At 40.4% G+C, this 22,882-nt stretch overlaps 1 protein-coding gene across 5 annotated transcripts in view; it reads left to right on the forward strand.

Moving 5' to 3' along the window:
• MAPRE2 (microtubule associated protein RP/EB family member 2) overlaps positions 1-22,882 on the forward strand; it is a 196,180-nt gene that overhangs the window by 126,996 nt on the left and 46,302 nt on the right. For all 5 annotated transcript variants that reach the window (XM_059409451.1, XM_059409455.1, XM_059409454.1 and 2 more), the window contains one exon: positions 3,867-3,994. In XM_059409451.1, the coding sequence (XP_059265434.1) occupies positions 3,867-3,994 (128 nt within the window). The remainder of the gene's footprint in view (positions 1-3,866; positions 3,995-22,882) is intronic.

The following is a 22,882-nucleotide window of genomic DNA, read 5'->3' on the forward strand; positions in this document are numbered from 1 at the left end:
GCTCACACCAGTAAAGATTTAAACTGTGAGACGTGGATTGAAACATACTTGCTATGAGTTCATAATTCTGCTTCAAAAAAAAAAACCTCATTACTCATGTTTGGAGAATAGTAGAGAACTACCTCATTATTTTGAAAAATGGTAAAGAAAGCAAATCAGGCATCTATCCTGTCTTTGTTACATGACGAGTACCTCACAGGGGAAATTTCTCTTTGTAAACTAGTCTTGGCTCAAAAATGAATGATAGACTATGACTCTGAGGTCTAAAGAATTGGTGGCTCTGAACGAATAGCATTAATAGCTAACAATAACCCAAAGGGAGTCAGACATGATGTGTCTCCTGATGGAAGTTCTAACACTGCAAGGTAATCCTGTCTCCAAACCCTCAATTAGAACTTGAATCCTATCTGGCCTGTGGATCAAATGATCCATTTGTAGGAACCCAGGGGATAGAGGAATATGTCAGACCACACCCATGGGATACAGTGAGCAAAATCCAGATTGTAGTAACTGTCTAAGAAACAACCCAGTTTCTCCAACAATAAAAAAAAAAAGAAAAGTAAAGAAAAAATATAGATTGCAAAGAAAATATTAGAAACGAAGAAGAAATCTACAGATAGAAAATATTTAAAGTATACATCAAAGAAGCACAATGTATGAATCTTATTTGTCCAGATTCAAAAAACTGAAAAAATTAACATTATAATGCCTGAATTATTTTTATTTTCAGATGTGGTAATGCTATTTGAGTTTTTTAATGTCCTTATCATTCAGACACACATGCTGAAATACCTGTAGGCAAAATGATGAGATGCTTGGCGCTTATTTCAAAATAAACTGGCTTCGGGAGCAGAGGGTAGAATCTGGGACAGAGTATGGACTAGTATAAATGGAACAGGATTGGCCAATATTGACAACTGTTGAAGCCAATAAACACAACTGGTTTTCTTTACGTATCAAAAACTTTCAAAATAAGTTTTATATATATAAAATTTGGGGGGTGCCTGGGTGGCTCAGTCAGTTAAGCGTCTGCCTTCAGCTCAGGTCTTTATCCCAGAATCCTGGGATTAAGCCCCCCATCTATCTCTCTGCTCAGCACCGGGCCTGCTTCTCTCTCTCCCTCTGCCTGCTGCTCCCTCTCCCTCTGTCTGCTGCTCCCCCTGCTTGTGTGTGTGCTCTCTCTCTGTCAAATAAATAAAAACCTTAAAAAAATTTTTTTTAAATAAAAGTTGAAACATTTTACATAAAATATGTAAGTAGGGGCACATGAATGTCTGAGTCTGTTGAGTGTTTGACTCTTGATTTTGGCTCAGATCATGATCTCTTCGTGTGAGAAGAGAAGCTCAGGGAGATGCCGCACTGAGCCCAGAGCCAGACGTGTGGCTCCTTGAGCTTCTCTCCCTTTCCCTCTGCCCCCTCTCCCCTGCATATTCTCCCTTTCTTAGGTATTTATAAATAAATACATACTTTTTAAAAAGATTCAAGTATTTTATGTTGCACAGAACTAGTAAAATTACAAAGTTTCAACCAGGTTTAAATGTTTAAAAAAAAATTTTTTTTTTTTTTTTTTTACTAGTGTGTACCTGTTAGAATGGCCAAAATGCAAAACACAGACGAAACCAAATGCTGGTGAGGATATGGAGCACCAGAAACTCATTCATTGCTGGTGGGACTGCAGAATGGGTATAGCCACTTTGGACAGACACCAAAGACAGTTTAATAACTTCTTACAAAATTCAACATACTCTTATCATACAAGCCACCAATAGTGCTCTTTGGTATTTACCCAAATGAATCAAAAACTCACATCCACTCAAAAACCTGCACATGGATGTTTGTAGCCGTCTTATTCATAATTGCCAAAACTTGGAAGCAACCAAGATGCCCTTCATTAGCTGAGCGGTGCATTCAGACAGTGGAATAGTCAGTGCTAAAAAGATAAGCCATGAAACGATTTGGGGGAAGCTTCACTGCACAGTACTCAATGAAAGAAGCCAACCTGAAAAGGCTCTATGCTGTAGGATTCCCCGCATGGCATTCTGGGGAAGGCAGAACCATGGAACAGTACAAAGATACGTGGTTGCAAGGGATTGCTGGGAGGAAGATATGAAGCAGCGGAGCAGAGAGGATTTTTAGAGCAATGAAACTACTCCGTATGACACTACAGTGGTGGCTTCCTGCCATCGTGTATTTGTGACAACTCGTAGAACGTGTGACACCAAGAGGGAACCCTACTGTAAACCATGGACTTGAGGTGGCAGAGCATCAGTGTGGGTTCATTGATTACAACAAATGTACCAGTGGTAGGGATGTGTATAGGGCAGAGCATGGAAGGGGGGAAAAGGGGAAGGGTCTATGGGAGAACTCTGCTTCCATTCAATTTTGCTGTGAACAGCTCTAAAAAATAAAATTTATTAATATAAAAAAAGGAAACCAGTTACACAGAGCTTCAGATAACAAAATATTTAAGCAAAACTTTTTCTGTGTATATCACTCTGGTGAAAAGTTGGTGAAAGGTGTCATGAAATGCTCAGAAGGAGTATATTAATTAAAGGGAAGGCTCATGCAATGAGTACGTGTCTTTCAGATTATTCAGATGTTTTTATGTATTTTTTATAAAAGCTTTGTCCAGAGCTTTTAGAAGTAGAGAATACCAGGTTAAGGATTTCTTTTTTTTTTCAAGGGAACGTAAATGAAGCCCATTTCTAAAGTGGATTTTCTCCAAAGCTGATTAAATAAAAGTGCGAAGCTTACCTAGCTTATCACTGCCCTGCTTACCTTACATGGAAAGGGGTGGGGGAGCACATGTCTCTTGCAGCATTTTATTGAGAGCCTACTCTATGTCTGGAACTGAACTAGACACCAGGGATATACAAGAATAAAATGGACAAAATCCCTTTCCCCATGGAGCTTCTCTCCTAGGTCTGTGAAGAGAGAAAGAAAGAGATAAGGCCTCCTTGATGAAGGAGATGAGGGCATGCCTCTTAAAACTGGGTCAGGGTCCAAAGTGAAGCCACAGCAGTGCAAAGGCCTTGAAGAGGAGGTGAGCTGGAGGAGTTCCAGAAACAGCCAGGGGGCTGTTCTGATGGCGTGCAGTGAGGGGGCGGGTAGTAAGGAAAGGTGTCAGAATATATCAGGCTGCCTAAAGCTTGGCAAGAACTTTGGATTGTACTGGGGGATGAGCCACCCTTGGAGAGTTTTAAACTACGGAGAGAGAGCATCTGATTTTTGTCTTTGCCTGCTGTGTTGAGAATACATGGGGGGCAAGGGTGCATGTTGCGTGACCCAGGAAAAGACTAATATTGCAGAGCACCAGGTGAGCACTGATCAAAGTTGGAAAATACTTTGACGGTAGAGCCAGTAGAATTTGCTGGATCATATGTGGCGGTGAGGGAAACAGAGGAGGCAAGAGTGGGCATGGTGTTTTTAGCCTGAGCAGCTGGATACAACGCAGCTCCCTTTCCCATCTCCAAGCAGTGTGCAAGGGGGAGCTGTTGGCAAGTGATGGAAGTATGACGAAGTTATGTAGAAAGATGAAACGTGACCCCAGTGCACACGTGACAACTTTTTAATACCACACATAGATTTAAGGATGAGAGTGAGACCGAGTTACATGAGAAAATAGGTATCTTAGAACCTAAAAACTTTGGGAGGACAGCAGAGGGAGACGTGAAGTGGTCCTGCATGAACAATATGTGGCATTTCATCGTATCTAAGCAAATACGTGGAAGAGGGAAGAAAGAAGAGAAAAGGCTCAGCCGAAACAGGCCTTTTCCATCCCATTAGGGTTCTGCCCAGGGTCCTGACCTTGAATAGGTATCTTTTATGCTCTGGAGTTAATTTTTTCCTTACTTGTCTTTTTCTAGTTGGGGAATGGCGGTCAATGTGTATTCTACCTCGATAACCCAAGAGACTATGAGCAGACATGACATCATCGCATGGGTTAATGACATAGTATCTTTAAACTACACAAAAGTGGAACAGCTTTGTTCAGGTAAGAGATTCTTTTTTAAGAATGTGTTTACCTAAATGTTTACTGCATATCATGTGGAATGTTATTTTATGAACCGCAGATGATGTATCTTGGGTAGGAAAAAATATTTATCGGTATTGATCTATAATTAAAGAGGGAAAACTCAGATACAACTAAAGAACCTGCAGAGAGAAATGACCGTGGGCATCTAAAAGCATAGAACAGTCCCAACACATATTATGAACAGTCTCCATAATGCTGCCTTATTGGTCTTCTCAGTCATCCCGTCAGCCATCGCATCTTCTGTTCCTAAAACACAGATTGGGACTTGCAACCCCTTCTTAAAAAACCTCCCAGACTCCACCTTGTCCTTCCTACAGGATAAAGTTCATTCTTTTTCATGGATGATAAAGTTTTTTCTGTTTTGGCTGCGTTGTTCCTCCTCAGTTTCTACGTCTCTCCCTGCACCTCCTTGTGCCTCAGTCCCACAAAATCCTCTGTTCCCCACAGACTGCCTTTTGCATCCCATAACTTGTTTCATGCTCCTCTTGTTAAAAATGTCTTTCTTCTTTTCATTTGTGTTATAATCTCTTTCACACTTAAAAATCTGACTCTGTTGTTGCCCCTCTGAAGAGTTCCCCAGATCTCCCAAAACACTGTGCCCACTCTTCCAGAGTAAGACTTGACCACGCTGTGCTAGAAGGTCCAACTCCTTCTCGTCTGAAGGCCCCAGAAGTCCTTGAGGACAGGACTGTGTTTTATTCTTCATCAGATGCCCAGGGTGGTACCACGCCTGATATCAAGTAGGTTTGTAGGGAATGCATGTTGAGTTTAAAAAAAAAAAAAAAAATGAAGATTTGATCAGTGATAAAGTAGGAGCATGTTTTAAAAACATGCCACTGGTAAAGTAATTCATCTTTAAAGTGTTTATCACAGAAGGTCTTCCTTTGGATGTAGGAAGTATTTTCTTCTTGTGAATTATGGGTAAGAGTTTTCCTCTCTGGCTCGGACATGAAAATGGTAGTAGGGAATATTCCTGAAGTGTGTTTGCATGAAATTCCACAAGACATAACAGATAGAAGGGAGTTAGCAGAGTCAGCTGTATAGCGGGTACACCTCCTGTCTTCCCTAGGGGAGGCCTGTGTGAAGAGATTTCACGAAGCGTCATCAGAATTTGGAAAGCCCCAGGAGACCCCTCAGTCCAGCACCCACCAGTGACTGTTTTCTCCTTTGCCTAGGTCAAGATTTGAGAACAGATTCTAGAGGACAGATTTTTACTTCTCCTGACACCTTTTCTCCCATGATAGTTTGTCTCCCAAGGAACAGAGTGGGGTTGGCGAAAGCTGAGGCATTACCTCACTCACCCTCCTTGCGCCCAGACCTCAAACATAAGTCCTGTGATTTGTGAGGTCAGTAATAGATGCTCACCAGCCAGTTCTTTGCCCTTGAGTACAAGCTACAGAAAAGCTGGCATAGACTGGCATACACTGGCATAGACATGCGAAGCCTATATTGTTGGCCTATTGCAATGACTCCAGTAGTCACTGTCGGAAACAGTCACTGTTGCATCTCATTCAACTGTAGATTCTACGCAGTCACATTTTATGGTACTGTTCTTGCTATGCATTCTAGAGCACTCTAGTATTTTACTTTGACTGGGGGAGAAACCCAGAGTTTTCTGTTGTTAGCAATTCCCTTGTTAAGGCGCATATCCCTTCAATATCATAATTTTTGGTAATTCCATTTCTCCACCGCACCCTACACACTCTTCCCTCAGAGATCCTTGTTGCTGGGTGAATGAAAATCCGCCTGCAACTGCTAGGGGCAAAAACAGAAAGTGTTTTTACTCTCAAAGTGGGTGTGTGCACCTGCGGATCAGGGGCTTGGGGCTGGTTATCAAGAAAAGAGATGGGAAGGAGTTCAGTGGTGGATGAGCCCGTGAACAGCTTTCTCGGTAATAAGCATGGAGAGTTTTTGCTAGCGAATGCAGTGAGAAGGCAATTAGGATTTTTAGATAGAGTAGTAATAGATGTAATAAATGTTCGGATGATAAATGTAATTTTTTTGCCGACCTTTCATGTTTCTAATAAGGCAAATTCAACAAAATTTTCAGTGGCCTTTGTGAAACATTCTTGTACCGTTCTCTTAAAGCATTGGTATGCATTTTACAGCCGCTTGCAGCTGGATGAAACCTGCTAGAAACCATTCTGGTCACTACTGAACAGATAATTTTTGTTAAGATAACTCATTGGCTGCCTAAAGTTACAAGGTTGGTGATTCAGAAGAATAAGGTTCCTTTCCGCTCTGAAACAGTTTTTTGCTCAAAAATACTGTAGTACAGAGGTTAACTTTTTTTTTTTTTTGGCCTAAATCACGTTAATCCATGTAGTACAAAAACAGGTCTTTAATTTTAGACAGTGGTTTCCTTAAACTGTAGATCTTATGCATTGATAATCTATGGGGCTCCTTAAAAATGCACGTTCTTCGGATCCTTGACCTTCTAAATCCGTTTCTCTGGATGTGAAGCCTAAAAACTGTATTTTAACAAGCACCCTGGGTACCTTATGCCATAGCCAAGACCTTGCAGTGCATTTTAGAGAAACCCCAAACCACTAGAAATGAAGTTAAAATATCCAAAACCTATCGGGCATAGTTTCCTCATTCATAATTTAGTCTGTGACTCCTCTCCTCAGCAATGGCATTTCACAGGAAGATGCCATCTTTCTATTTATTTATTTATGAGTTTATTTATTTATATCCTTCACTGTTCTAGAAGGCATTTAAGGCAGCTAGGATAGTGCTATTAGGATAAGAACAAATCACTAAGGGATTTCTCCTCCTCATACTTACAGGTAGTCAAATTCTTGGATAATACTTTTTTCCTTCAGCTTTTATTTTTTTTTAAGATTTTATTTATTTGTCAGAGGGAGACAGAGAAAGAGCACAAGCAGGGGGAACAGCAGGCAGAGGAAGAAGCAAGCTCTCCACCTAGCAAGGATCCTGATGTGGGACTTAATCCCAGGACCCTGAGATCATGACCTGAGAACGGAAGCAGCCACTCACTGAGCCACCCAGGCGTTACTCAGCTTTTATTTTAATGACTTCAGTTTACTGTGTGATTGTATTTTAGTATGCTGTGGGAAAACACACAAAATAACTTCACGTATTTATTTATTTAGCTTCACATATTTAAACTGATTTTTTCCTTATTTAATAAAATTCTTTTTGCTAAAGACTTAGGCCCTAATTCTGGCAGTTCCCCTTTGACATTTTCCCCTCAGTTGCATTATTTTCTTTTTTTATTTCCAGCCAAGATATCTCCATCCAGCTAATACTAAACCTGACGTCAGCTTTTCTTCATAGCTCATAGAGGAGTGACCTACTGCTTCACATTTGTCTTCCTTTTTCTTCAGAATTCTCTGCCTTTATATGACATTCACTTGTATAGAAGCATCTTTTTTTTTTTTTTTAAGATTTTATTTATTTATTTGACAGACAGAGATCACAAGTAGGCAGAGAGGCAGGCAGAGAGAGAGAGACAGAGAGAGAGAGGAGGAAGCAGGCTCCCCACTGAACAGAGAGCCCGATGCAGGGCTCGATCCCAGGACCCCGGAGGGATCATGACCTGAGCCAAAGGCAGAGGCTTAACCACTGAGCCACCCAGGCACCCCTGTATAGAAGCATCTTAAAAGAGAGGTGGTGTGAGAAGACCTAACACTTGGAGATAGATTGTAGTGAGTTGCAAAACAATGAAAATGACTCACTCTTTCCTCCTGGTATTTTATCCCAAGAATGTAACCTTATGAAAATCTCCTTTGAACAGTAAATCTAGGCCATAGAATCATAGGCATATTTAGTGTGCATTCATTTCTTGTGAAAAGCAGCCTTTACGTTTCAGGTGAAAGATGGGGTTGGTAAATGGAAAGCAGTTTAACAGGGATGGGCACATGCCCCTGTAATCACAGGACACTGTATAGCTCACCTGAATCTGTTGCAAAAATGTGCAGTATCTGTGGATTTCCCACGGTTGAAGTAGGGGATTGAACCCCATGAGCCACCAGACCGATTCAGCTTCAAAATACTAAGTTATAGTTCAGTTGCTTCCTAAAATTCCCATGGCTTTTGTGGGGTGAGATACTTTGTTTTTGCTCCTGGACCAGCCCAAACCGGTGAATATTCTGTAAGGTACTCAGAGGAAGGATGGACAGCATGGTGCTAAAAATCCGGGAAAGGAAAGAAAACAAGACAGATTTAACAACTTGAGATACCATGTTGGAGATGATAGGAAAGGTAGCAGACTATGTGGAGAGGAACGGAAAGAAATGGGAAGAGGAATTTGATGGGGGTGGAAGAAATGTCCTTTTCCTTTTCCTCTGCACCCCGCTTCCTGTTCCAATACCCCACATCTCCTTTGAAACTTTCAGCACCCATTTTTGTGTCCTCACCCTCTCCTGCTGGCTGGGATCTAAGCAGCAAATCCACTGGGTCTGCTGCTGAGTCACTGCGGGGGCTTGGCCAGCGACCTCACTAGCAGCCTCAGCACCAGCGGCTCTCCCATTCTCCAAAGCCTAGCGCAGCTGCCTGTCCTCTCTGTGCAACCTTCCCTTCCTCCGCCCGCCCACTCCGCAGGACAGGCCCACTGGGGACTTTATACACCTTCAGAGATACAAATTGTGTGTCGGGGTGGCAGGTGGGGCACTGCCTGGACTATCCTGTGCTGGCTGACAGCTCAGTTACCTTCCTGAGCATTTTAGTATTTTAGTAAAATTTAATTGGAATTAAACTATTTTTTCAGATGAAAAATCTAGGTATTTTCTTCACTAGCTTAGAAAGAAAGAAACATGATCAGTATTTGATTCAGTTTCAATTTGTGCTTCTCCAAATTGTTTCAAGCTCTGTCTTGGATCAAGTTTCTGGTATTGTTTTTTTGTTTTTTTTTTTTTTCTTCCGGGAAAGCTTCTAGGTTCAGCTGGTCCTAAGGCAATCGCTGTGGTCACATTTACCATTCTGGGGCCTTGATGGCTCTCCGGAAAGGAACTAGGTTTCACAGAAACACTCTTGGGTTCACAAAGGTGTGGCTATCTGCCATGCCCCAGGGCCTGGACAGGTGCTATGAGCCCCGCAGAATATTCTTTGTGACCATTTCTGGCTGCAGTCTGTGCCTCGTAACTAGGTTAATCCCATCCTAGTGTGTTGTCCCTGTGCCGTTTTTCTTCTGTCCGCAGAGACCTCTTTCAGGACAGGTTAGTGATGAAATCAGCTCAGTGTCTAAATTTAGCAGACGTTCTCCTGTTGGCTCTCTTGAACTGAAACCAAGTAAGGATGTTTCATCTGTGTCTGTCCGCTCAAGAGCTTACTTAGCTTTATAAAATCACATTGTTATTTGTTATAAGAAAGTTAAGGTCTCTTGGGTTGTGTTGCTATGGTTATAGATGTAATCGTATTACAATGGAATATTATTCAAGTTTGTGACCTATTATGAAGAGAGGTAGGTTTTTGTTTGTTTGGTTTGGTTTGGTTTTTTTTTTGGTTTTGGTTGGTTTTTTTGTTTTGGGTTTTTTTTTTTTTTTTTTTTTTTTGGGTTTTTTTTTTGTTTTTTTTTTTTTTTTTTTTTTTTTTTTTTTTTTTGGTTTGGGGTTTTCTTTGGTGACTTTTTTTTTTTCCTCAAGTTTTATTTTAAAATCCATTTACTTGTCTTAGTATACCGACTAATTGAAGGGCAGGGGGACAAAAAGTCAGTTGGGTAATGAAGGGAGTGGTCCAGCCTCAGATTCAGTCACTGCACTGGGCAGTATACTCCTGTGTCCCAACTAATGCACAAGATGAAAGGGAGTTTCTTTCTTGAGCAGCGTATGGAATACAGTAGGGTTTTTTTTCCCCTTCTAAATTTATTTACGTATATCTTTTTTAATTCTTTATTTAAATTCAATGTAATTGACATATCCTGTATTACCAGTTTCGGAGGTAGAATTCAGTGATTCGTCAGTTGCGGTAACACCCAGTGCTCATTGCTTCAGGTGCCCTCCTTCATGCCCGTCGCCCAGCTCCCCTCTGGCAACCTTGTTTCTGAGAGTTCAGCATCTCTTATGGTTTGTCTTCTTATTTTCATCTTATTTTATTTTTCCTTTCCTTCCCCTCTGTTCATCTGTGTTTCTATCCCTTGTGCTTTGTTTCTTAAATTCCACATATGAGTGAGATCGTATGGTATTTGTCGTTTTCTGACTTATTTCGCTTAGCGTAATACCCTCTAGTTCCATCCACATCGTTGCAAATGGCAAGATTCATTCTTTTTGGTGGCTGAGAAATACTCTAGTGTGTGTGTGTTTGTGTGTGTGTGTGTGTGTGTGTGTGTGTGTACATACACACTGCATCTTCTTTAGCCATTCGTCTGTTGATGGACATCTGGGCTCTTTCCATAGTTTGGCTATTGTGGACATTGCTGCTATAAATATTGGGGTGCAGGTGTCCCTTTGAATCACTATATTTGCATCCTTTGGATAAATACCTAGTAGTGCGATTGCTGGGTTGTATGGTATGGTCGTATGGTCGTTTTCAACTTTCTGAGGAACCTCCATGCTGTTTTCCAGAGTGGCTGCACCAGCTTGCATTCCCACCAACAGTGTAGGAGGGTTCCCCTTCCTCCGCATCCTCCCCAACATCTGTTATTTCCTGACTTGTCAATTTTAGCCATTCTGACTGGTGTGAGGTGGTATCTCATTGTGGTTTTGATTTGTATTTCCCTGATGCTGAGTGATGTGGAGCACTTTTTCATGTGTCTGTTGGCCATCTGGATGTCTTGTTTGCAGAAATGTCTGTTAATGTCTTCAGCCCATTTCTTGACTGGATTATTTGTTTTTTGGGTCTTGAGTTTGGTAAATTCTTTATAGATTTTGGACACTAGCCCTTTATCTGATAAGATGTTTGCAAATATCTTCTCCCATTAGGGAGATAGGTTGCCTTTTAGTTTTGTTGACTGTTCCTTTGTTGTGCAATACTGAACGTAAACATAAGTTGGTGCTTTGTGGTTTTTGGGGGGAGTTTTTTGTTTACTGCATTTTGTAATCCTAAATACCCTAATGGGAAAAAAATATGTATGTATTCACTTCATTGATCAAACTGGCCCAGTAAAATTGGTTTTTATGTATATGGATAATACATCTTTGAAAGCAATCAGCCACATCTTCCTCTAAACTCACTACTGTATTCAGTTCTGATAATCAATTTAGTTTTATTTGGCACACATGTTTCCCTTAGGCAGGGCCCTGGGAACCCAGATAAATAAAACACAAGTCAATCAGACGAAGACAATCACTGTATGATTTCATTCATATGTAGAACTGAAGAAAAAAAAAGGATCATGGAGGAAGGGAGGGAAAAATAAAATAAGACTAAATCAGAGAGGGGGACAAATCATAAGAGAGACTCTTAACTATAGGAAGCAAACTGAGGATTGCTGGGGTGAGGTTAGGGGTGAGGGTAACTGGGTGACGGGCATTAAGGAGGACACATGATGTCATGAGCACTGGGTATTATATGCAACTGACGAATCACTGAACTCTACCTCTGAAATTAATAAGATGCTATATGTTAACTGATTTTAAATAAAATAAGATTTTTTAAAAAAGACATGGCCATTGTCCTTTAGGAGCTCAGTGCAGCATGGTTCTGTCCTTGCAAAAGACCAGAGACTGTGCTGCTTTGGAAGAGCTTTGGATATACTAAGGAAGGAGCGGATGGAGTCATGGAGAATCTGCAGAGAAGGACCTTCCTTCTGGTTCTTCGGGAGTTGGGTGGGTGCTGCCTCAATGACTTAGAATGGCCGTACCTTGGGAAAGACCTTGGAAATCCTCCCTCTTGAGTCGGATGATGTGACCAATATGTAAGATAATATGTGTTTTATTAGGGACAGCCCTGAAATACATGAAGCATGTTGTTTTCTGTAAGCGAAAGACAGTTTTTCCTCATGATCTCATCATATAAGTATGTGAAGATTGATTTTACTGTTTGAAGCAACTGTGCATACTTGGGATATCATCAGGAAACCATAGAATTGCTCATTTCTTTTTGAAAAATGCAACAAACTTTTTTTTAAGTTTTATATATTTAAGTAATCTTGAACTCATGACCCCGAGATCAGGAGCTGCATGCCCTTCTTACTGAGCCAGCCAGGTGCCCCACAACAAATATTTTAAATTCCATAAAACCAGTCCTCCGTGATAACTGCTCAGGTCCCTAACTAGATAAGTATCATGTGACTCCATTAATTTTTTCACAGGTACACATCTACAGATGCGTCCTTTCTATTCTTACTCATTTCTATTGGAGTCCTTCGTAGGTAATGGTGAACACCATAAAATAGGGGAGATAGGCTAGGAAAATATATCACCTAGAGTGTGATTATTTTATTGAAGACTGGCAGTATTTATACTTAAATAAAAAACCAAGGAACATGTAATCACAAAGAACTAAATATAATAGTACCTTAACAGAAACAAAGCTAATTAATGACATATTATTAGAAACTCAAATTAATACCTTTGAGAATTCTCCATAAAATCACAAAAACTGGTAATAATTGTATGAATTTGTACAAAGCAATCCCTTCAATTCTAGAGTTTAGTTATGTTCCCTTATCTGGGAAAATTCACAAATGTCACAAATGAATGCCATTTTCAGGGTTCTAAGTAGAACACTAATTCAGAAACCCATTATCACACTTTTTGGGGTTCAGTTTCTTTTTTTTTCTAATCTATAGCAAGACCCTGCTGCGTTTTACTGGCTCAGAAACCATGAATGGGGTCCATGACTGTGGGTCCCAAGGTGAGCACTGTTGTACTGTGGTGGGTCTAGGTGATGAGGCTCAAAGCAGAAGTATAGGGCCGAGGCTAGAATGCACTTGAGAAGCCCCAGCATTGACTCCACCAGCTTTGCTGCCTGGAGTCCTGACTCCATGGTCCAAGGAATCTTGGTGAAGAGTTGGGGAGACATCAGGCTAGAGCCCAAGGACATGGTGGATTTTAAGACTCATTTGTTGTTTAAAATTCTAATTTCAGAAACTGTTAGAGCCCCTTCTCTCACTTTCTCTTTTATAAGCTGCTTACTTTTAAAGCATATATGTTCATTTTGAAATTATTCACCAAGATCTATAAAAACAAGTATCTGAAGGGGAAATAAAAGGGTGTTCCAATATATTGAGTTGTTTGGGTTTTTCTAAAGCTGTCATTTACTTTACACTATGGATTTCTTTCTTATAAAACATTACTTTGTGTTCATATTGCTTTTTCTTTCCCTTTTCAGTTTAAATCATCTAAAGCCTTTAACAGGAAGAGTATAAAATTGGGAGAAAAGAGCCATTTCCTTTCATAAATGAACTTGTGATTACTTAAGCACCTCACATGTTTATCTGGGGAAAGACTTGAGGCCTGGAGAAGCCCTCAGATGTTTTTCAGTAGATAAACCGGAGGATCTCAGGAATGTGCTCACAGCCTTTCTCTGCTAGTGGGAGACCAAGGAACTACTTTTGTTCTTTGCTTCTTTGCCCTTTGAATCTAAAACATGCATTTTGGAGATTCATATTTCATATCTGAAACAATCCAGTTCAATCCTGTTCATTCTTACAGCTCTGATTCTTTTAACCAGGCACATGGGACATATCCTTCTACTTGAGGGGCATAAAAATGATGTCATAAGGACTCAGCTTCTATTTATTGCTCTTTACCATTTCCATTCTGCTTTTATGTGTATTTACTTTAATTCTTATAACAGCCATCTATGGAAGACTAGGAGTTTTTAATTTGTATTTTATTTAAGAGGATAAAAGCTCAGGGACGCCAAATGTTCACTGCTGACAGTAGAACTGGCGTCTCCTTGGGTCACAACCTTACGCCCCTCTTGCTTCAATGTATGGCAGCTGTGGGTGTGGTAGACCGCTCCCCGTGTGCGCATGTGTGTGTTGGATTTTTTTCCATATCCGTTAATCAGGAACCCACTGAACATCTCCAGCATGTTAGAAGAGGAGGAGCTAGAAATCTGTATCCTCATCCTTTCCATTACATTGAAGAAATGAGATGTATCTGGTCATTCTTTTGATGACAAGGGTGTGACCCAGTGGTCTCATCGAGGCCTCTCTTAGCAGAGGTGGTGAGACACTAAGAGAAAGACACAGGCACTTGCTCCCGGTCTTAGGATGATTTTTCCCTGCTCTACCTATGGTGAGGATGGCGTAGAGAAAAAGCCTTTCCTCTCTGCATGTTCCATTTGTTCCCTCTCCTGCTCTGAATGCTTTCCCTCTAAGCAAGACAAGGTGGCTCTGCGATTTCACCCTCCTTGGAAGAGCTGTTCAGCTGTCTCCAAATGACTCTTGGCCAGGGAAGCTATAGCCAGGATAATGCCTCCTTTAGAGACAGGCTTAAGCACGTGGGTGCCCTGTCCACTGTTTGAATCTCAAGACTGTAGCGCTTTCCCCACGTTGAATCCAGGCTTGCTTTAACAAGCTTGTGTCTGAGAGGACTTCATATCCTCCTTTCCAGCTTTATGTGCTCTTGAGGAAAAGTAACATCCTGAATCATTTAACAAGTCTGGTCCCCCCAAAGGGTATCAAGGTATCACTGTTTCCTGGTTATTTCTTTCAGTTCAGTAAACCCAGTGGCAGTAGCTGTGCCAAGACCTCTATTGGTCCTTGTCCAACCCCTTCAGCATGAAAAGTTGCTTTTCTTATCCTCCTGGGAAGGACATGCTAGTGCAGTATTAAAGAGAATTCACCCATTTCCCATCCAGTTCTGTCCCCTGATTCCCATATCTGTTTCCCAACTCCAGCCAGATACAAACTCTGGAGCCACGAGTGTGGTCGTTTTAGTGGACACTGTGCTAACACAGTGGAGAGGTGAGTCGGGTACCACCTCCAGTCTCAAATGAGTTACCCATCAACTAGGAGAGAGACAGCTAATTAAAATACAAGGCAGCCCACTTCTGGGCCTCCATACCCATTAGCTTGAAATAGCTAATTCTGTATAAAGAATAGAGAGACATCATAGAGGAAGTGCTATTGGACTAACCTTTAAAGAACGAGAATTCTCTACTCAAGTGTAAGTGTCAAAAGGACATTTTAGGCAGAAAATGTTTGCTGAAAGCAGAGAGAAGATGCAGTGTTTTATGCATGTACATGTGTGCGTAAGACTGGGATGTACATCAAGATTCAAGGCGGCAGAAGAGGGACATTAATGTTTCAAATAATAAATGCTGTAGTATTCAAAGAAAGATTATTTTAGTCTAGAAAAGGTTCTTATCTTAGCCTTACTTGCGTCTTTGGCCAAACAGCCATGCAGATTTAGTGGACGGTGAATAAATATTTATAAAGCATAATTTAATTGAAATGCTATTCAAACTGGATTTTTTAATGTGGTTAAGATTCAGGCCAAGAAGGGGAAGATGGAGATTTTGGATAAAGGTACCGTTCAGATGTCCTTCTGATGTTGTATAATGTCTGTAGATACTATTTAGGGCCTACTGTATGTCCGGTAATGGGCTAGGAGCTGGGGATGCAGTTACATAATAACAGATCATACCCAGTGGACACCTGTTCATGCCTTTACTACTGAAGTTCTCCTCGATCCTTGGATCCAGATCATTCAGGTTCCTTTTCCTCTGGCTTCCCTAAATACAAAGCAGAGGTGAAACATGGTCCCTGCATGTAAGTAGATGTCCAGCTGATCTCCCCATTCAGGTGGCCTCTAACACTAACAGGCACTTTGTGCATAGGAATATCGGAAACATTAACAGGCCATCTAGTTTTCCGACAGTTAAGATAATCAAGCCTGTGGGGTGCCTGGCAGAGATCCAACTCTTGATCTCAGCTCAAGTCTTGATCTCAGCTCAAGTCTTGATCTCAGAGTCATAAGTTGAAGCCCCATGCTGGACTTCTACTTTAAAAAAAAAAAAAAAGTTATTAAAAAAAAATCCAGGTGCCTGGGTGGCTCCATTGGTTGAACAACTGCCTTTGGCTCAGGTCATGATCCTGGAGTCCTGGGATTGAGCCCCTTGTCAGAATCCTTGCTCAGCGGGAAGTCTGCTTCTCCCTCTCTCTCCGCTTACCACTCCCCCTGCATGTGCACTCTCTCTCTGTCAAATAAATAAAAATAAAGTATTTAAAAAAAAAAAAAAGATCAAGCCAAGCAGCTTTAAATTTTCCTGTTCTTCAAAGGAAAGTACTTTTTCTAACATTTTTTTCTGAATTATGTTCTTGAATATACAGTTTATCAGCCATGTAGACACTATAAAAGAGGAGTGTCAGAAGTCACTGTCAAATGCTTGGTCATGTCAGAATTGTATACCTGGAAAAAATAATTGAAGTACTTGGCAACTACACCATGGCTCTGCAGGTTGGGTTTTTTCCACCCTGTAACCATTACGTAATTCAGACAGATTGCAAATTACCTCTGTGTTTGTTCCCTCCCTTACAAAGGTTTGATCTTGCCCAAGTATTAATACTCATAAACTTTTATGACCAAATTATTTGACAGTAAGAAGCATGTAAATAGGAAGCTTATGCCAACATGATTTCCTGCAGTTTCTGTTCTCCCTAAGAAGATCATTCTCCACTTTGATTTCTTCTAGATTACATTGTCTGACAATTCGTAGAAGAACATTAGGAGACCAAATAAGGCACCACATTTTCATGAAAATGTGTATGTCAACTCTAAAATTATATGTAATTGTGTTTACATCTAATGTTCAAAAAAACTCTTTTCCTGTTTTTTTTTTAATTCCTTTTTTTTTTTTCCCCCATTTCCCCTAGGGTCGTATAATTGAATCCCTGAAGTAAATACTCATCCATTCCTCATACTAATTTAGATTTCTCCTAATACTAGAGTCATGCTGAGAAAAGCAACATGTTCTGGGATTACCCTGTGAAATATAAAGAAAACGGTTCATTATGGAAGAATATTCTCTCATGTGTCACCGCCTGCATGCATGTCAAATGGTGGTTCTTCCCAAAGTGTTGGGGACTTTTTTGGATACCACCTCTGGCCTTCTGGGCTTTTTCTGGCCCCCAGACCTCTTCTCTGGGAGGTGTGGGGAAGAGAGCGCTCTGGCAGGTAGAGGGTGTTACTGGCATTGGTGAGAGCGGGTGGACTGCATGTGAGGGGGAGCGGTGATAAGTAAGGAGCTCTCACCTGTAAGCCTTGGAGAACAGGTGAAGTAACATGGATCTAGAAAAGCCCCCAGTCCCAAAGACCGTGACCTCAGCCACAAAAAGATCAGCTGTAGAGAGAGGTCCACTGCATAAAAGTGGACTGTGGGTTTGTTCTGGGCAGTTCATACCACTATATCTTGCACTGTGTGAAGAGCTTCTTCGTCAGCTAGAATACCAAGAGTTTACATAGTGGCCTAGCATGGCCTATTGGTAGAGTGATACAGTAGACATTCCTTAAGAAACTGGGAGGAATGCATAGGCTTTAGGTCTTTTGCCATTATCTCATTTTCCCTTAAAATAGATATATCCTAAAAATTGGAGCTTCAAAATGGTATACTTTAGGGGCACCTGCGTGGCTCTGTTGGTTATGCTTCTGATTCATGATTTCATTGCAGGTCATGATCTCAGGGTCATGGGTTCAAGCCCTAAACAGAGAGTGGTGTCTGTGCTCAGCAGGGAGTCTGCTTGAGATTTCTCTTCCTCTGCCCCTCCCCCCACTCATAAGCTCACATTCTCTCTCTCAAAAGAATCAATCTTTTTAAAAAATGGCATACTTTAGGCATTTTTCTATAAAGACACTTGTGCCCAGAAATAAGCATATTTATTAATAAGCAAATAACCAAATTAATTTGCCTCTCTTCTTGGCTTATAAAGCTTTGAGCAGTTACTGCAACCAGTCTTTCCAGCATCATTTCCATGACCCACTGCCCTTAGCCTACATTTGCCCTAAATCATCATTCACCAAATGTCCTAATTCCCTCTTTGCTTGGAATGTCTTCTCTGAAGGCCATCTCCAATGCCAGCTTCCTTCCTTTCTTCCAGATGTGAGCTCTCCCTGTTCTCAAAGTTCAGATTTCTAAAAAGTCTTAAGGTCTTTAAGTACCTAAAATCTCAACATCAGAGGTTATGAAGCTCCTTGAGGAGCAGAAATGACCATGCAAGTTGAACTTGAGTTAATCTGTTTGAGAATATTGCTTATTCTTTCTTGGCATTTTCTTGGGCAGAATGTTGAACATTAATGCCTTTAGATTTATGTGTCTCTGCCATATCCTTGAGCACTTCTAGTTTTGTGTGTTTGGCGATTTTCCTATTTCTCTGAGCTCTCAAAACTAAGTTACTTATTTAAAATCCAATTCCTCAATAAGTATTGGTGGTTTATTGGTTTTTCATTGATTAATAAAGGGACATCCTTATATGTCTCCTTCAGACAGGCATTTCTTTAGCATAACCAAAAAATTAGAAACAATCCTTTTTTTTTTTTTTTTTTTCCAGAATCTTGCCACCTCCTTAAGCTTTCTGTGATGAAAATACTCCCTTTTTACCTAGTCTTGTAACTTCAACACTTAAAACAAAATTGTCCGTTGAAGTAGAGAAGGTAATACAAAACAGTGGGAAAACACCAAGTGCAAATGTGAAAAGACTTTGTTCCCTGATGTCACAGCTTTATAGAAGCTGGTGCTGATGAACGAAATAAGAAAACTGACTCCTTCAGACTGAGCTTCATATATACCTCTCTAACTTGTTTTTCATTTGTAAGAAAAGCTTTTTGTGCTTTTTTTTTTCTCCTCTTTCTGGAATGCCAGATTCTAACTTTAGTTCTATTCTGGGAGTCAAGCCTTTGGGACATCTCACTGCCAGTTTCGGTATCAGACTCTCTGGAAGCCAGTGACCTTTTGTCCTGCACACCACGCCTGCCTGTGCTCCAAGTGCTTCTACTTCCTTCATTCCTGATGCCCTTGTAGAAGTCAGATCTTTCTGTACGAAGGTGGATAGCTTGTACAAGACAGCTTGTTGTGGTAAAATTTGAGCCCATTACTCTAAAGGACATCACTGGTGTTAGAAGCTAGAAGTCAAACCAGGCTCCCAGCACTGGATTGTCCATTAGCAGATGTAAAGAAGTTTTTTTGTTTTTTTGTGTTGTTTTGTTTTGTTTTTAAGATTTATTTATTTTAGCACACATGTGGGTGCATGCAAGATGGGGAGAAGCAGAGGCAGGGGAAGAGAAAGAATATCCTCAAGCAGACTCCACATGGAGCACAGAGCCCAGGACTGGGCTCAATCTCATGACCTTGAGATCATGACCTGAGCCGAAATCAGGAGTTGTATGCTTAACAGACTGAGCCACCTAGGTACCCCTGAAAAGAAGTATTTCAGACCAACAAGATAATTCTTCACCTTCCACTTCTTTTAATTGGTTGAATCTTTTTCTGTATCAATAGGCAGATTTGAAGTTTTGTATTTTTTCCTAAAAGCATTAAAATAGAAGATGACAAGTTAGAGGGTTACTTGCCATTTAGTTGGAAAAAACAAAACACAACCAACTAGAAATAGTCTGGTTATACTTCAGTTTTATATTCTTGTTTTCAACTGAGAGAAAAGTTTCTATAAAAATTTCCACAAATACCTCTAGTAAGATACCAGTTCTCTTCTCTGTATTATAGATTTCTATCCGTTATAATCTCTAATTATTGCTCTAAAATTTACCTTTTATCTGAGAACACTGATACCTAAATCTTAAGGGCTATTTCACATGTAAATTTTTGCTACATTGACATTCCTTTTGAAAAATATTCTTTAATCTTCCATGATTTTTTAGAAGCACCTTTAAATCAACTCAGTACACCAGTCTTACTATCTGATCAGTTTTTTCTTAATGGCAGTTCTCACTTTTAACACTGTTCTGCAATTTTCTTAGTTAAAAACCCAATTTAAGGGTAACATTACCTTTCTAAAAGCATTCTTGATTCATGGGGTACCTGACAGGCTCAGTCGTTTAAGCGTTTTACTCTTAATTTCGGCTCAGGTCATGATCTTGGGGTCATGAGATGGAGCCCTGCGTCAGGCTCTGTGCTCAGCAGGAAGTCTGCTGAAGATTCTCTCTCTCCCTCTCCCTCTGCCGCTACTCCTGCTCACACGCACTCTCTTTCTAAAATAAATCTTTAATAAAAATGAAGAGTATTCTAGTTTCTTAACGGCAGGTTATAAGCACAGAATGTTAGTGCCTTTAGCTGCAATTTGCTGCAGACTTACATGATTATAATTTTTTTATTTTTATTGAATTCTACAGTATTATTTTCAGGCATACAACATAGTGACCAACAGTTATATACATTATGAAATGCTCACCATGGTAAGTGTAGTTCATTTGTTACCATACAAATATTACTGTTGGTATTTCTTATACTGCACTTGTCATTTCTATTACTTATTTCATAATTAGAAGTTATAGGATGCTTCAAAAGGTTTTATATCCTCTGAATTAATAAAAACCTGAGTGTGCATATCAGGTGAGAGCCCAGCCACATGGTTTGGCAAGGCCTTATAATATATCCACTGATACTCTTCAAAATCCGTTTGCCTGAATAGTGATTGCTGGCACATTTCTTTCTCTGTAAAGGAGGAGATGAAAATGTCCTGTGACAGCTTGCTCTTTATGTGGAAAAGGGAAAGGATGGGGTGCTTTTCAGCACCCTGCACCATTCACCTGAGCCTGCTCTGTCTATGTCTGCGGGAGCTGAAATCTTCCTGCTGGTTATTACTCCTTTTCCTCTTTCTAAAATAAGTTTGAAAGTTACTTGTCTTTGGGACTTGTTTAAAATATGAATAAAAAGTTTGACATAACTCCAAACAGTGGGAAGGAGCAGGAAGCTGAGTGGAGGACCATGGAAATTCCAGAGAACAAGCTCCATGGAAGCTAGATTTCTGCACTCTGGATCTTTCTTTCTGCACTTGTGACTCGGGGCAGGTGAAACAGACAGCGTCCTAAGTTCACTCTAACGGCGGGAAATAATACCGTGGTAACCAAAGCTAGCAAGCTGCTGTTCATGCCAGGAATGTGGGACATGCCCGTAAAAACAAAAACAGAGCTACTACTAACTTAATCATATTTTTGTTGGATTAGGAAGATGCAGCTGAACTTGAGGATTTTTAAATTCCTATAAGATGTTAATGTTTCAAAGCATTATTTCACAGTGGCCATTAAACTCAAGCCTTGCATTTGTGTAGGGAGGGAGAGTTCTGCTGATGTCCTGGAAATCTGTGACCCTGTGTTCTGCAGCCTCAATTCCCTTGATAAGAAGCCCTGACTTCCCAGAGGGGAATAGGATGCTGCCTTCAGCTAGCGGTGAGAGCTTCAGTTACAAACTGAAGTCACACCAGATTAAGGAATGACAGGGCCGAATGCAAAAATAGAGCTGGAATGATCCTGATTATTGTGTAAAACAATATTCCAATAGGAAAGATCTTTACTAAGTCAACCGTGGAAGGTGCCAGAACGTGGAGTTCTGTTGCTGAGTATGTAAATGTCCAGAGCTCCTGGAGGAATACACGGGAGAGCCATAATCCAGAAGGGGCGTGTGTGCCCCCACCTTCCAGGAGCACGAGTCTAGACGCAGCCGTGCCCCTAGTGTCTCTTCCAGCAGCTAGGACAAGAGATGGTGATGGCTAGAAGCAAGAGTGCTGGCAAAGTCTTAGTCATTTGAGAACGAAGCATTATTGTCTCCTGATTAGCAGAAGTATCAAATATCCTTGAAAAGAGACATCGTGGCAGAGAATTAGAGAATTATCTAATTTTAGAGCTTACAGTTGTATCCAAACCTGACGTTTTGCAGATAGGAATATTGCTGGCTTAGAAAGGTTTGACCTGTCACAGTTCGTTCAGGATGATTAAGGCTTAGATCCAAGGACCAAAAATTCAGTTCTCTGTTCTCCTCTGCCTACTTCCTGGGCAAGAGACACTACAAGAGAGACTAAGGGTAGCTTGAGAGAAGAAGCTTTGCCACAAATCATTCACCTGCAAAGAAAGATATAATTGTGTGGATATGTCTGGCAAATTAAAGTTGTCATTCTTCCAACCCATCATCAGTACCACTTAAGATGGTAGAAAGTTGTAATTGAATCCAGTGATACAGACATTTCTGTGTAATTGTTCCTTGGTGTGTGAGAACATCAGGTGGGCAAATTGAGTAGCTCTTTTGTGGCAAAACCCAATATAGCTTAATGTCTTCAGCACGGATGATGTCACTCACATTCCCGGGAAAGGGCTTAGAGATTTTGGCAACAATAATACATATGTATTAACTTTATATATATACACATCACATAAATAGATAAAACTAAATTCTTACCTGTGTACATATACTGGAATACACGGGAACAAACAAATGAACCACCCATCCAGATTGTCCCAAGATTGTCCTGTGACGAGGAAAGGGATCATTGACACTCCACCCCTGACATCACCTTGAAAGGTTCATGGGGTCTCTTGCAGTTTATTTTGTGACGTCTTACTGAATTATAATCTAGAAAAATTTCTGAACCTTGAGATTTCAGTTATCATTTCCTAGAAGCAGCATATGAGAAGAGGAAATATTTAGGAAATTGAAGTTCAGATCAGAGTATAAATTCCACTTCTGTTATTTTTATTAGATGGATGACTTTCTGAACTTTGTTCCCAAATCTCTAAAATAGGGTGGTGGCGATGAAAATATCCCGGTGTGGGTCCAGATGTTAAAAATAGATGTGAAACCTTTAACAGATTTCACATAAACATGGGTATTTTCATCTCTTACCTCTTTGCATAATCTATAAACTAATATTTCCTTTTTCATTTTCTGGACATTTCCCTTTAAAAATAAAGGGAATATCCTGATATTAATGTCCTGTCAAATCCTGGAATCTGGTAGAAATGAGTTTATCTTCTCATGCTTTTCATGATT

Source organism: Mustela nigripes, chromosome 8 (assembly GCF_022355385.1).
Source record: "Mustela nigripes isolate SB6536 chromosome 8, MUSNIG.SB6536, whole genome shotgun sequence".
In the NCBI taxonomy this organism is placed as follows: Eukaryota; Metazoa; Chordata; class Mammalia; order Carnivora; family Mustelidae; genus Mustela; species Mustela nigripes.